Consider the following 14,162-nt stretch of genomic DNA (forward strand, 5'->3'; position numbering starts at 1 on the left):
TGAAGCTGTTGTTTTAGACGTGGGCTGTTTGTAGACAGATCGGGTTACATAAGAGACACATTCACGTGGGAATGGAGCCTCCTTGACTATCACGAATCTCCACTTGTCACAAGTTGGTGGGCAGTTCCCTGCGACTCGCTGGGATTTTGCTGGACTTTAGTGATCAGTTTTTGCAGGTTTTTCAATAAGCAAACACATCATTGGCTATCTGACACCAGAATCAGCCAGCCTCCTCCCGCTGGCTGAGCTAAAGCGAGGTCCTGGTGCGATGACTGAGTCGATTCATTCCCTGCCTCCCACATAATGCAACAGAGAGCCCATTAAACGCATGATAGCCAGCGTGAAGTATTTAACTAATCTGGCTCTTTATTAAAAAATACACTTCGTCTGGCCTCCTGCCACGTGAATTTGCAAATGTTTCCACAACAAAATGGGGGAGATTCTCCCAAAAGAATTCAAAGTGTCGAATTTACGTAAAAACTGGAGTAAATCACGCTGATTTTTTCAGTGGGAATTTCAAAGTGTATCTCCCACATTTGGCATGTCAGCTACGACTCTCACCAACTTTTACAGGTGCACCATAGGGAGCATTCTTTCTGGTTGTATCACAGCTTGGTATGGCTCCGGCTCTGCCCAAGACCGCAAGGAACTACAAAAGGTTGTGAATGTAGTCCAATCCATCACGCAAACCAGCCTCCCATCCATTGACTCTGTCTATACTTCCCTCTGCCTCGGAAAAGCAGCCAGCATAATTAAGGACCCCACGCACCCCGGACATTCTCTCTTCCACCTTCTTCCACAGGGAAAAAGATACAAAAGTCTGAGGTCATGTACCAACCAACTCAAGAACAGCTTCTTCCCTGCTGCCATCAGACTTTTGAATGGACCGACCTTGCATTAAGTTGATCTTTCTCTACACCCTACCTAGGACTGTAACACTACATTCTGCACCCTCTCCTTTCCTTCTCTATGAACGGTATGCATTGTCTGTATAGCACGCAAGAAAAAATACTTTTCACTGTGTTTACACGTGACAATAATAAATCAAATCAAATCAAAAATCAAATTCAGTGCACTGCACTACTGTGATTCACTCCAGAAATCAGTGGGCAGGGCCTATTCCCGCTGGAGAGGCCGGGAGCATAGCACTGAGTGGGCCACTGAGCATGCGCCGATCTGTCAGCGCTGATATCAGTGCATGTGCAGTGGCCCCTGTCTGCTGGCCTCCCGATGCTGGCCAGCCCCACAACCCCTGCATCGCTGGCTGTGCGACCCGCCCCCCATGGCCCAATTGCTAGCCCCCCTGGACGTGTCCGGGCCTAGCCCTGAACTACCCCTCCTGGCCTGCCTCAATCTCCTACCTCCCTCTAGTACCTGCCCCCTCTCCCCCCACAGCCCTCCCCCCATCCCAATGGTCAGCCCCAATCACTGCCCCCCCCCCCCCCCCCCCGCCCCCGTCACTCAGCCCAAAGTGCAGAATGGCAGAGGGGACCCCCCCACAGACTGCCCCCCCTCCCGAGGTCCTGATGCCCGGTGGGCAGTGACCAGATGCCCCCTGGGCATTGGCACTTTGCCCCTTGGGCAGTGCCAGAGTGCCCAGGCTGGCATTGCCAGGGTGGTAATGCCCAGGGGACAACCAAGGTGCCCGACCCTCTGGGGGGCCTTGATTACCCCCCTTCACTCCATGACACCCAGCAGGGGGGGGGGGGCTGTGAAACAGCCTCCGTGCGTCTCCCGGCCTGCGGCGCAAAAAAAGCAGCGCAGCGGGATGGGAGAATCGCCTCCTATCTTTCAGAAAGCTTATGTACAAACTGGGTGGGCATAGTGATTAGCACTGCTGCCTCACAGCGCCAGGGACCCGGGTTCGAATCCTGGCTTGGGTCACTGCTGTGTGGAGTTTGCACATTCTCCTCGTGTCTGTGTGGGTTTCCTCCGGGTGCTCCGGTTTCCTCCCACAGTCCAAAGATGTGCAGGTTAGGTGGATTGGCCATGCTAAATTGCCCCTTAGTGTCAGGGGGATTAGCAAGGTAAATATTTGAGGTTACGGGGAGTGGGCCTGGATGGGATTGGTGCAGGCTCAATGGGCTGAACGGCCTCCTCCTGTACTGTAGGGATGCTATGCTAAAGTCTGCATTAGGAAGTTAGGATGAGCAACAACAGGGGCCAGCAGTTCCCCGAAGTGGTAATAGTTTTATGAAATAAGTCGCTGGGGGCAGTTGAAGGAAACAGTGCGCGTTTGAGGCAATTAAGCAGCGTGGAGTGTGTAAGAATCAAGAACTTGAATGGGATCAAGCTGATGTGTTTTACCTGGGATACTGTGGGCGGCACGGTAGCACAGTGGTTAGCACTGCTGCTTCACAGCTCCAGGGACCTGGGTTCGATTCCTGGCTTGGGTCACTGTCTGTGTGGAGTTTGCACATTCTCGTGTCTGCGTGGGTTTCCTCCGGGTGCTCTGGTTTCCTCCCACAGTCCAAAGATGTGTGGGTTAGGTTGATTGGCCGTGCTAAATTGCCCCTTAGTGCCCTGGGATGCGTAGGTTAGAGGGATTAGCGGGTAAAATATGTAGGGATATGGGGGTAGGGCCTGGGTGGGATTGTGGTCAGTGCAGACTCGATGGGCCGAATGGCCTCTTTCTGTACTGTAGGGTTTCTATGATTCTATTTCCCATCACAGGTTAATAAACTTGCCCCTACTTTAACTCCCTTTCCCTTCAAACTAACCCTTTGCACATTGCTTTTTACCTTAATATTGCAAGGTTACGGAGACAGCAGCCCTGATTTTACGAACATGGCCACCCCGAAATCGGGGCGGGCGAGGCTCGCAGGATGGCATCCCCTGTTGGCCTCGGGCCTGATCTTACGAGCCTTGGGCGGCCGTTCCGGTCAAATCAGGGCCAGCATTTGATTTGCTGTGATCAGGAATGCCCTACCTGGGAGGTGGTGAGGCAGCTTCGATCGTGGCTTTCAAAAGGGAATTGGGTGAGTACTTAAAGGGAAAAATAATGCAGGGTTAGGGGGATAGAGGGCAAGGGATTGGGACGAGATGGAGATTGAGACTAGATGCAGAGAGCTGGCATGGAACAGACAGGCTGAATGGCCTCCTGTGGTGTATATTCTATGATGCTATAGCAGCTCCCAGCCCACACCACCTCTGCCACTGGTAAAGAACTTCAGCAACAAGATCATGGGAACTGCAACACCTCAAAGGCACAGACCATCTTCATTTGTATGTGCATCACCATCACTGGAACAGAATCTTGGAATGTCCTGCTCCAACCCAAGGAAAATAGTTGGTCATCTTCAGGGCAACTCCAGGAAGGCAATGGAAGAAAAACACAACTTCACCACTGCTGACTGCATCATCAAAATATATAATAAAGTGATCTTCCATTGGCTTAATTCCTCCAATTACAGCAGTCCTTGCGATTTTATTTCCAATTAAGAATCTTGTAAGCTTCACAAGATCAGAATCATTATGGTGCTCACGTAGAGCACACGGGGAGGAAAGAGAGTCAAGATGAATTAAAACAAAAATCAGGCGGGTTGGAGCAGAAGGCAGGATTGAGAATTGAGATGAGGCCATTCGGCCCAGCGAGTCTGCACCACTCTCTGAAACAGCATCTTACCCAGGCTCTCACTGGACACCAAGGGGTAATTTAGCATGGGGTAAGACAGGTAATGGGGTGGCGAGGTGGAGCAAATGAAAAAATCTACAGCTATGTCTGGTTTTCCTATTCTTGAAATACTTGTCGTTAAGGAAAAACCAGATCTATTACATGTTTTGTGGTGATTCTGACCAACAAACAGCTTGGGATCTTCCAGGGAGGTTAAACCGTCATTATGTAGCACCGAGCCATATGGACCAGATTAGTTGCAGTCCCTTACGAGTGTTGAGGTGGTTCATCTGCATAGCAGAGAGTAGACTCGCACGAAGCTTGTTGTTGACAAGGAGATGGGAGGTTCCTGATAGTTGGCTGGATGGAAGCTCTGGATTCGAAGCGTGGTTGTTTGAGGGCAGAATCAAACCTCAGCAATGAAATCCTCTAGTCTAACGGGCTGTCGACACTCACCATTTAGGTTGATAAATGAACAGAACCAACTAGTGAAACTGTATCTCAATACGAGTCATAGAATCCGACAGTGCAGAAAGAGGCCATTTTGCCCACTGAGTCCGCACCGACCACAATCCCACCCAGGCCCTATCTCCATGCATTTACCCTACTAGTCCCCGACACTACAGGGACAATTTAGCAGTCAACCCACCTAACCCACATATCTTTGGACTGTGGGAGGAAACCAGTGCACCCGGAGGAAACTCACACAGACACGGGGAGAATGCGCAAACTCCACACAGACAGTGACCCAAGCCAAGAATCGAACCCGGGTCCCTGGCACTGTAAGGCAGCAGTGCTGACCACTGTGCCACCGTGCTACCCCTTACCACTGAGTCAATAAGAGAGTGGTGAGAAATTGCTGGTGGGGTTGTGGAGGTTTACAACAACTTTCATATTTACAGCATCTTTAATGTAGTCAAATGTCACCAAGGATTTTGCAAGATTGTTATGAAAGAAAAATTTGACCCCAAGTCACGTTACTGAAAACTCAGGACAAGTGACTAAAAGCTTGGTCAGAGGCAGCTTTTAAAGGGTGTCAAAAGAGAGAGACAGGGAGGCTGAGGGGTTCTGGGAGGGAATACCAGAACTTAAGATATTCGCAGCTGAAGACACAGCCACCGCTGATGCAGTGATTAAAATCAGGGATAGAATCACAGAATCTCAACTGTAAAGAAGGAGGCCATTTGGCCCATTGAGTCTGTACCAACTATAATCCCACCCAGACCCTATTCCCGCAACTTTACACATTTACCCTGCTATTCCTCCTGACACTAGGGTCAATTTAGCATAGCCAATCAACCTAACCCGCACATCTTTGGACTGTGGGGGCACCCGGAGGAAACCCACGCAGACACAGGGAGAACGTGCAAACTCCACACAGACAGTCACCCGAGACCGGAATTGAACCTGGGACCCTGGTACAGTGAGGCAGCAGTGGCTGATCACTGTTCCGCCCTAAATGTATAGAAGGATGTGTAGGAGGCCAAAGGTGGAGAAGTACAGCAATCTTAAGTGGGTTAAAGGACTGGAGGAGTTAAGGGAGGGGCTCGGCCACGAAGGGAGTTAAAAAGGATGAAAATTCTAATACACCAGAGCAATATTCAAAAGTACAAATTCCATCCGGCTGCTCAGTTTTCTCCCCCATTTTATTTCTCTTGCTTCCTCCTGTACAGAACAGTCATGATGAATGGGTGCTCGATACAGCTCCACTTGTTGTCCCATAATCCATTTCGTTACACATCAGGAAAAAAAAGAGACCCAACAATGTCAATGATTTTCAACAAATAGCTAATACAGACATAAATAAAAGTTCAGGACAAGAGGCAGCAATTAAAATGCAAAAGAAATGTCCCATCAACTTTCAAAAGAAAATACTCGAGGTTCTGCATTCACCGCAGTACGTGACTCGGAATGAAATTGTACATCGCAATGCTGGATAGGAGCTGCCGTGTTTTTATAGGGTTGAAAGGCAGGAAGATATGTTTGAGGTTTTGTGTTTTTGGTTCAAAGTTAGTTTTGGTTGACTTCACCTATTCGGGGGACTGTTAGGAAGGTACTCATCAACATCCCAGTTACTTAATTTAACTCATTCTCAGGATGGTTTGACAAATAAAGAGACACAGACCAGAGGGATCCCAGCTTCGATATCTGGGTAACGTGGACTTGGGGTGTAACATTAACTCTTGTTACTCTCTCCACCGACACTGCCTGACCTGCTGAGTGTGCTTCTGTTCTCTATAAATTTCCGATTTCTGACAAGCGCAATATTTTTTGCTTTTGTTTTCTGTTTTGAGTTTGGGGGGGGGGGGGGATGGTGGTGGTGGTGGTGGTGGTGGGGGGGGCGCAGCAGTGGGTGTTAGGAGATGTTATGGAAACCGGCTAGGGGGTTTCCGCTCTCGAAACTGACATCAGATAAAATTGGGAATGGGTTCAACCATTCGATTGAGTTACGAGCTGACACTCAATTAAACTTGTGCAAGTTTTTTTCTGCGTGGATGGTCTACAAATACTGAAAGAATTAAAACAAAAACACTGCAACAAGGTGTAATTTGTAGATATTGGGATTTTAAAAAGAAGTTAATATTTAGATTAACTAATTTTCAGCCTTCAATTGGAAGTCGAAATAAATAAAAAAGGTTATTTTACAATGCAAGGGCAAAAACTTGTGATTTCTAAGAATGCGAGGGACCTGGATGTTGGGAAGAGGTATACTTCCCATTTTGACTAGCCAATGTCACACCTAGTTAGGTATACCACGACTAGACACAAAACAAAGCTTCCTTATTGTGTCAGCGTGCGTGCCTCAGTCCCAATCTCAGAACAGTATCCAACACCACCGCCCCATGCTATCCCCCAGTAACATAGAAAGGTTCAAACTGCAGACCAAGTGCCACATACAGCCTCTCAGAACTGGAAACCCAGCACTTCCACACAACCCAGCAACTTAGTTCTTCTTTGCTGATTTAATCGCCCTTCAATTTTCTGGCTCCAAACATTTGTCAAGGCTGGTCCTCACCCTGAGATCTGTTCGTGTCAGCAACTTGGGATGTAGTGAAGTTAAAGGGTATGTCAATTTGAACACTATATGTATTTCCAAGCACATGACCCATGAAGGCAAAAGGCTTTGATAAACACATCTCCAGACAGTTCCCATTCAATTGTCTATGCGGCTACTTTGAAGGTAATTAACAATTAGTGCTGAATTACAGACTGTCCTATGCCCGCGCTAACTTATTTTACCAGGATTCGAACAGCTAGCAGATAGAGTTAAGCAAGTTACAACCAACAAACATATATCCATGCATTCAAACCTGGACTGACTTCATTGTGTAGGGAATTCTTAACATGTGAACAGTATAATGGAGGACAGGTGACTAAGTTTTGGGTAGTGCTTAAAATGGATTGTATTTGGGTTAAAGTGTAATAGTTTTTTATGCTGTGGAAGTGAAATAGCAATAGTGCCGTTAGTTATGGAACATCTTCCAACCCCTCGGAAGTTGCTGATTCTGCATAATCAGAGATATTTGGCTCAGTGCTGTAGTCGGATCCAGCCACGCCGATATAAGGCGGTTGTTTCGGAAGAATCCTTCTACCATGTGAAAGTACCAAAAGCAGAGGACTCTGGCGTTAGTGCTGCTTCGGCTTCAGAGTAATTCGCCGTACCGTGTTGTAAATAAAACCAAAATTCTGCAAGGAAAGAAGAGTAGTGCCATTTAGAAGAAAAATATAAATATATATGTATATATATATAAATAAATTGAGAGTTCTCCCCCTTCCTATCCTGAAGATGCTGGCCCCCTGTTGGGATACAGTTTAACAACCCAGGGCGGCACAGTGGTACAGTGGTTATAGAATCCTACAGTGCAGAAGGAGGCCATTCGGCCCATCGAGTCTGCGTCGACCACAATCCCACCCAGGCCCAATCCCCATAATCCCATGCATTTTCCCTCGCTCGTCCCCCCTGACACTAAGGAGCAATTTAGCATGGCCAATCCACCTAACCCGCACATCTTTGGTTAGCACTGCTAGCTCACAGCACCAGGGACCCGGGTTCAATTCCGGCTTCGGGTGACTGTCTGTGTGGAGTCTGCACGCTCTCCCCGTATCAGCATGGGTTTCCTCCGGGTGCTCAGATTTCCTCTCACAGACCAAAGATGTGCGGGTTAGGTGGATTGGCCATGCTAAACTGCCCCTTAGTGTCAGAGGGATTAGCAGGGTAAAAATATGGGGTTGCCGGGATAGGGCCTGGGTGGGATTGTTGTCGGTGCAGGCTCGATGGGCCGAATGGCTTTCTTCTGCACTGTAGGGATTCTATGAACCCGTGGAGTGCATCATAACCAAATATCAAATTTTACTCTACGTTGACATCCACGACAAAAATAACTGAGATCTACACAGCACCATTGACATAATGAAATGTCCCAAGGTGCATGGGAAAACAAAGTATGACACAGAGCCACATTAGGTCAAATGACTGAAAGCTTGGTCAAAGAGGTATGTTTTAAGGAGGGTGTTGAAGGAGGAAAATAAGGTCCAAAGCTTGGAACCTAGGTAATTGAAAGCACCCATTATAAAAGGGTCGCTCAAGAGACCAGAAGTAAAGAAGCACAGGTATCTTGGTGGGTTGTGGGGCTGGAGGAGGTTAGAGAGCTAGGGAGGGGCAGGGCCTTGGAGGGATTTAAAAGCAAGGGCGAGAATTTTAAAATCAAGATGTTGCCTGACTGGGAGTCAACAGAAAACAGTGAGCAAAGGGATGATTGGGGAATGGGACTTGCTGCGAGTGAAGACACGGCAATAGAGTTTGGAATGGCCTCAAGTTTATATACAGTAGAATATGGGAGTCAAGTCTGCGGTCATGAAGGTACGTATGAGGTATTCAGCAGAAGCTGAGCTGAGACTGGGGTGAAATCAAGCCCAGAGGTTGGAACAGGCGGTCTTAGTGATGGCACGAATGTGGTCAGAAGCTTTTCTCTGGAACGAACATTGACTCCCAGATTGCGAACAGACTGGCTTAATCTCAGACTGCATTCAAATCCATGAAATGGTGAGATTTTGGGAATTCATTCCTGCATTTATGTCAAGAATACCACAAAATATCGTTGCCCTGCTCCTTCTTAGATGGAAGCACCAATGAATTAGAATCATAGAATCCCTACAGTGCAGAGAGGTGCCCAATGAGCCTGCACCGATAATAATCCCACCAGGTCCTATCCCTGTAACTCCAAACATTTCCCTTGCTAATCCCCCTGACACTAAGCATGGCCAATCAACCTAACCCACACATCTTTGGACTGTGGGAAGAAACCGGAGGAAACCCACGCAGACACGGGGAGAACGTGCAAACTCCACACAGTGACCCCAGCCGGGAATCGAACCCAGGTCCCCGGCGCTGTGAGCAGCAGAGCTAACCACTGTGCCACCCATTTAAGGGCACACTGTTTAAACACAAGGGAAAAGGAATAGGGCTCACCCTGATATAGAATCATAGAAACCCTACAGTGCAGAAGGAGGCCATTCGGCCCGTCGAGTCTGCACCGACCACAATCCCACCCAGGCCCTACCCCCACATATTTACCCGCTAATCCCGCTAACCTATGCATCTCAGGACTCTAAGGGGCAATTTTTAACCTGGCCAATCAACCTAACCCGCACATCTTTGGACTGTGGGAGGAAACCGGAGCACCCGGAGGAAACCCACGCAGACACGAGGAGAATGTGCAAACTCCACACAGACAGTGACCCGAGCCTGGAATCAAACCTGGGACCCTGGAGCTGTGAAGCAGCAGTGCTAACCACTGTGCTACCTATGCTGTTGTCAAAGAGAGGGATGGTGTTGGTAGCAAAGGACAGAGTTGGGAGCAGAGCCCAAAAGCAATGGCTTCAATGCTGAGCTGACATGCAGATAGCAAAGTGGAAAAGTTTCAATGACTCTCACTGACAGATACTCCACACCCTGCTTGGCTGCCCCACTTGTGTAAAACTGAACAATTTGGTCCCCATACAGGTCAGATATTTACTCACCTGGGCGACAAAATAGGTAACTCCTAGATATGCTGCTATACACAATGCCAACAGTAGATCAAAGATGGCAGGTTTCACTCTGCAAAGAAAACATATTGAAGAAGTGTCACTTCAATGGTTAATGGGAAGAGGGGCTGGAACCATTAGATAAACACAAGTCTCTCATCTGGGCTAGTATTAGATTTAGAAGCGGCCATAACACTTTCAAAATCCAAAGAGACAGGAAAGTGAACCATTATTTGTGTTGAGTGTAGTAGTACAGACCTCATATAACAAACCCATATAAACTCATAAGAAGATGGACGGAGTGAAAGTTAATCAGGCAATGAGCAAAAACTTAGAAGGGGAAAGGTGATTGAAACTAGGTCAGATTCTGAAGGTCTGCTTGGACATTTTGCAGTTTATTAATAACTAGTGCCTGCAATCGAACCTGGACCAAGTCCTGCTCACCTGCGACCTCTGTACTCAACAACCTATATTGGCTCCTAATGGTAGTGCCTCAATTTTTTAATTCTCATCCATGTGCTCAAATTCCTTGATGACCAGGCCCTTCTCTACCTCTCTAAGCTCCTACAGCCACACAACTCTCGGAGATTTCTATGCGTCTCCATATCGATCTTTTGTTCATCAGGATTGTTCTTTGCTCCACCATTGGCTGCTGCACCTTCACCCCAGGCTCTGGAATTCCTTCACTAAACCTCTCCGCTTCTCTATCCCTCTCTCCTCCTTTAAGCAGCTCCTTAAGACCAAGCTTACCTGATATCGCCTCATGTGACTCCATGTCGACCTCAGTCTGGCAATGCCACTATGAAATGCCTCGGGACTTTTGACTATGTTAATGGCTTTACGTAAATGCACGCTGTTGTATGGTTCGAGAAGAAAGATAGAAGTGTCTTAAGGAAAGAATTTTGCTACGGACGCAAATGTTCTTCAGCCAATGGTGACAGCAATGGGGAAGAATACATAATAATCCTTATTATTAAACTAGAAAGAGTGCAGAAAAGATTTACCAGGATGCTACCGGGACTTGATGGATTGAGTTATAAGGAGAGGCTGAATAAACAGGGACTTTTTTCTCTGGAGCGTAGGAGGCTGAGGGGTGACCTCATAGAGGTCTATAAAATAATGAGGGGCATAGACAAGGTAGATAGTCAATATTTTTTCCCAAAGGTAGGGGAGTCTAAAACTAGAGGGCATAGGTTTAAGGTGAGAGGGGAGAGATACAAAAGTGTCCAGAGGGGCACTTTTTTCACACAGAGGGTGGTGAGTGTCTGGAACAAGTTGCCAGAGGTAGCAGTAGAGGCGGGTACAATTTTATCTTTTAAAAAGCATTTAGATAGCTACATGGGTACGATGGGTATAGAGGGATATGGGCCAAATGTCGGCAATTGGGATTAGCTTAGGGGTTTAAAAAAAAAGGGCAGCATGGACAAGTTGGGCCGAAGGGCCTGTTTCCATGCTGTAAACCTCTATGACTCTAATCCTAAGTTATTTCGTTTATTTATTAGTGTCACAAGTAGGCTTACATTAACACTGCAATGAAGTTACTGTGAAAATCCCCTAGTCGCCACACTCTGGCGCCTGTTTGGGTACACTGAGGGAGAATTTAGCATGGCCAATGCACCTAACCACCACGTCTTTCAGACAGTGGGAGGAAACCGGAGCACCTGGAGGAAACCCACGCAGACATGGGGAGAACATGCAGACTCCGCACAGTGACCCAACCCAGGAATCAAACCCGGGTCCCTGGCGCTGTGAGGCAGCAGTGCTAACCACTGTGACACTGTGCCGCCCAAAAGACACCCACTGGCGCGCTGTTGGGCAAACTTTGTAAATCCCCGTCAGGGAATGGAACCCTGGTCTCCTGCGTGACAGGCGGGAATACTAACAAGGAGTTGCCGTACTTTGCTTATAGTGAGTGACAAGTTATAGTGATAGTGACAAGAGTAGGTGAAGAGAGACCTATGTGTAAAAAGAAGTGTGAGAAATTGGAGATTTTCGCTGTTCACTCAGTTTTCTCTTGCTGAAAGTGTTGCCATATATAGAATCCCTACAGTGCAGAAGGAGGCCATTAGGCCTATCGAGTCTGCACCGACCATAATCCCACCCAGGCCCTATCCCTGTAACCCCACAGATTTACTCTGCTAATCCCCTGAAACTAGGATCAATAAAGCATGGCCAATCAATCTAACCTGCACATCTTTGGACTGTGGAAGGAAACCGGAACACCCGGAGGAAACCCATGCAGGGAGAATGTGCAAACTCCATACAGACAATGGCCTGAGATCGGAACTGAACCCGGGTCCCTGGCGCTGTTAGGCAGCAGTGCTAACCATTGTGCTGCCCTGATTATGGAGCATTACTCACGCCCCTCAAAAAGAACCTCATTGCAGCTCGACAAATATGTTAAGAGAATTTAATATTTTTAATTCTGCAGCCTGGTTCTATTCCACCATGACCACAACATGAATAAGAAAACCATTCAACTTATCCTAGCTCATCCATCACATCACCCAACCATTTCTTGAAATTATCCGAGGGATTTTATCTCCATTACCCTGGTCTGAAAACTCAATCCATGCTTATAGAGTAAATAAAGTTTATTTATTAGTGTCACAAGTAGGCTTACATTAACGCTGCGATGAAGTTACTGTGAAAATCCCCTAGTCGCCACACTCCGGCAGCTGTTTGGGGACACTGAGGTGGCATGGTAGCACAGTGGTTAGCGCTGTTGCTTCATAGCGCCAGGGACCCAGGTTCGATTCCCGGCTTAGGGTCACTGTCTATGTGGAATTTGCACGTTCTCCCCGTGTCTGCGTGGGTTTCCTCCGGGTGCTCCGTTTTCCTCCCACAGTCTGAAAGACATGCTGGTTAGGGTGCATTAACCCAAACAGGCGCCGGACTGTGGCGACTAGGGGAATTTCACAGTAACTTCACTGCAGTGTTAATGTAAGCCTTACTTGTGGCTGATAAATAAACTTTACTTTCTTAAAGGTAATTTAGCATGGCCAACCCACCTAACCAGCACGTCTTTTGGACTGTGGGAGGAAACCGGAGCACCTGGAGGAAACTCATGCAGGCACTGGGAAGAACGTGCAAGCTCCACACAGTGACCCCAGCCGGGAATCGAACCCAGGCCCCCGGCGCTGTGAGCCGGCGGTGTTAACCACTGTGCCACCGTACTATACAAAAAAAACACCAAACTATACAAGACAGAAGGATTATGGGGAAATAATCTAATTATTTATATTGGAGGGAAGGTTAGATTTGAAGAACAGGAAAAAGATTTACAGCAACTGTGATCAATCAGCCGGTAATATTAAATGTGAAACACAACAGCCAGTATGCAGATACTGTTCCTCAATAAATCACAATAAAATTAAAACAAGTGTCATTCTTGTATTAACTACTCGTAAACAACCAATTTAGTCTGCTGTGAATAAATCATAATGCTCCTTAAATCAATCATAAATGCCTCTAATGGGATGGTTGATGATGGTACACTGATTGAGCAGTAATAAACTCTGAACCAATCTATAATCTTGTTTCCTTCTGCTCATCTCTAACAGACACTGGTGTGCTGGGGTATGTTTCTATATGCACTGGCAGTCCTCCAGTACCTTATCTTCTGAACGCATAGACTCTTCTGGTGACACTCCCAAGTGTTCAATCTTCAATATTCGAGTCCAAACAGCAAGCTCGGCAAGGCTATTCGACTATGGATGATTTCACAGCCCGAGTCGGATCAATTACTTACTTCACACAGACTGTTCAGCGTTTCAAAGTTTATTTATCAGTGTCACAAGAAGGCTTACATTAACACTGCAATGAAGTTACTGTGAAAATCCCCTAGTCGCCACACTCTGGCACCTGCTCAGGTACATTGAGGAAGAACTTAGCACGGTCAATCCACCTAACCAGCACATCTTTTGGACTGTGGGAGGAAACCGGAGCACCCGGAGGAAACCCATGCTGACACGGGGAGAACGTGCGAACTCCACACAGACAGTGACCCAAGCCGGGAATCGAACCCGGGTCCCTGGCGCTGTGAGGCAGCAGTGCTAACCACTGTGCCACTGTGCCACCCAGCAAATCGGACAAATTTCACTAACCTCCAACAAATGCTTGTGAATGCCAAATCAAACTTTCTCTACCAGCCAACTCAGCCCACAGCCATTCTAGCTCCCAAGGCTCTGTACTACATCAGCACCCACCAAACGTTAGGGCTGAGAAACCCATGTGGTCTGTCTTTCGTACCTGTATGCATTCATGGTTTGTTTCAGCTGATCGTAGAAGAGAAATTCTGGATCTCTGCAATCAACAGGGAAAAAAAATACTTGTTCACCCATTCCATCAAAACTTCAAGAAAACGTGTTTTTCTTGTAACAGTTAAAATTCCAGCTACACAACCCACATGTTTGAGACCTTTAGTTACTGACCCGTTAGTTATATATGTTTTAACTAATATCGTGTGAAATCTTGTCATAACAAAGCAGTTCAACTTTGGGATGATAAAGGCCAGCCAACT

At 47.2% G+C, this 14,162-nt stretch overlaps 1 protein-coding gene across 4 annotated transcripts in view; it reads right to left on the bottom strand.

Moving 5' to 3' along the window:
- Positions 1–5,241: 5,241 nt before the first annotated feature.
- The window catches only part of ncln (nicalin), a 54,328-nt gene continuing 45,407 nt past the window's right edge, over positions 5,242–14,162 (bottom strand). For all 4 annotated transcript variants that reach the window (XR_013495555.1, XM_078198690.1, XM_078198691.1 and 1 more), the window contains 3 exons: positions 13,892–13,945; positions 9,635–9,713; positions 5,242–7,300 (listed from right to left, as the gene is read on the bottom strand). Coding sequence is in view for 3 of the 4 variants with exons in the window: in XM_078198690.1 (XP_078054816.1) it covers positions 7,241–7,300; positions 9,635–9,713; positions 13,892–13,945 (193 nt within the window). In the remaining variant the exon portion in view is untranslated. The remainder of the gene's footprint in view (positions 7,301–9,634; positions 9,714–13,891; positions 13,946–14,162) is intronic.

Source organism: Mustelus asterias, chromosome 26 (assembly GCF_964213995.1).
Source record: "Mustelus asterias chromosome 26, sMusAst1.hap1.1, whole genome shotgun sequence".
Lineage (NCBI taxonomy): Eukaryota > Metazoa > Chordata > Chondrichthyes > Carcharhiniformes > Triakidae > Mustelus > Mustelus asterias.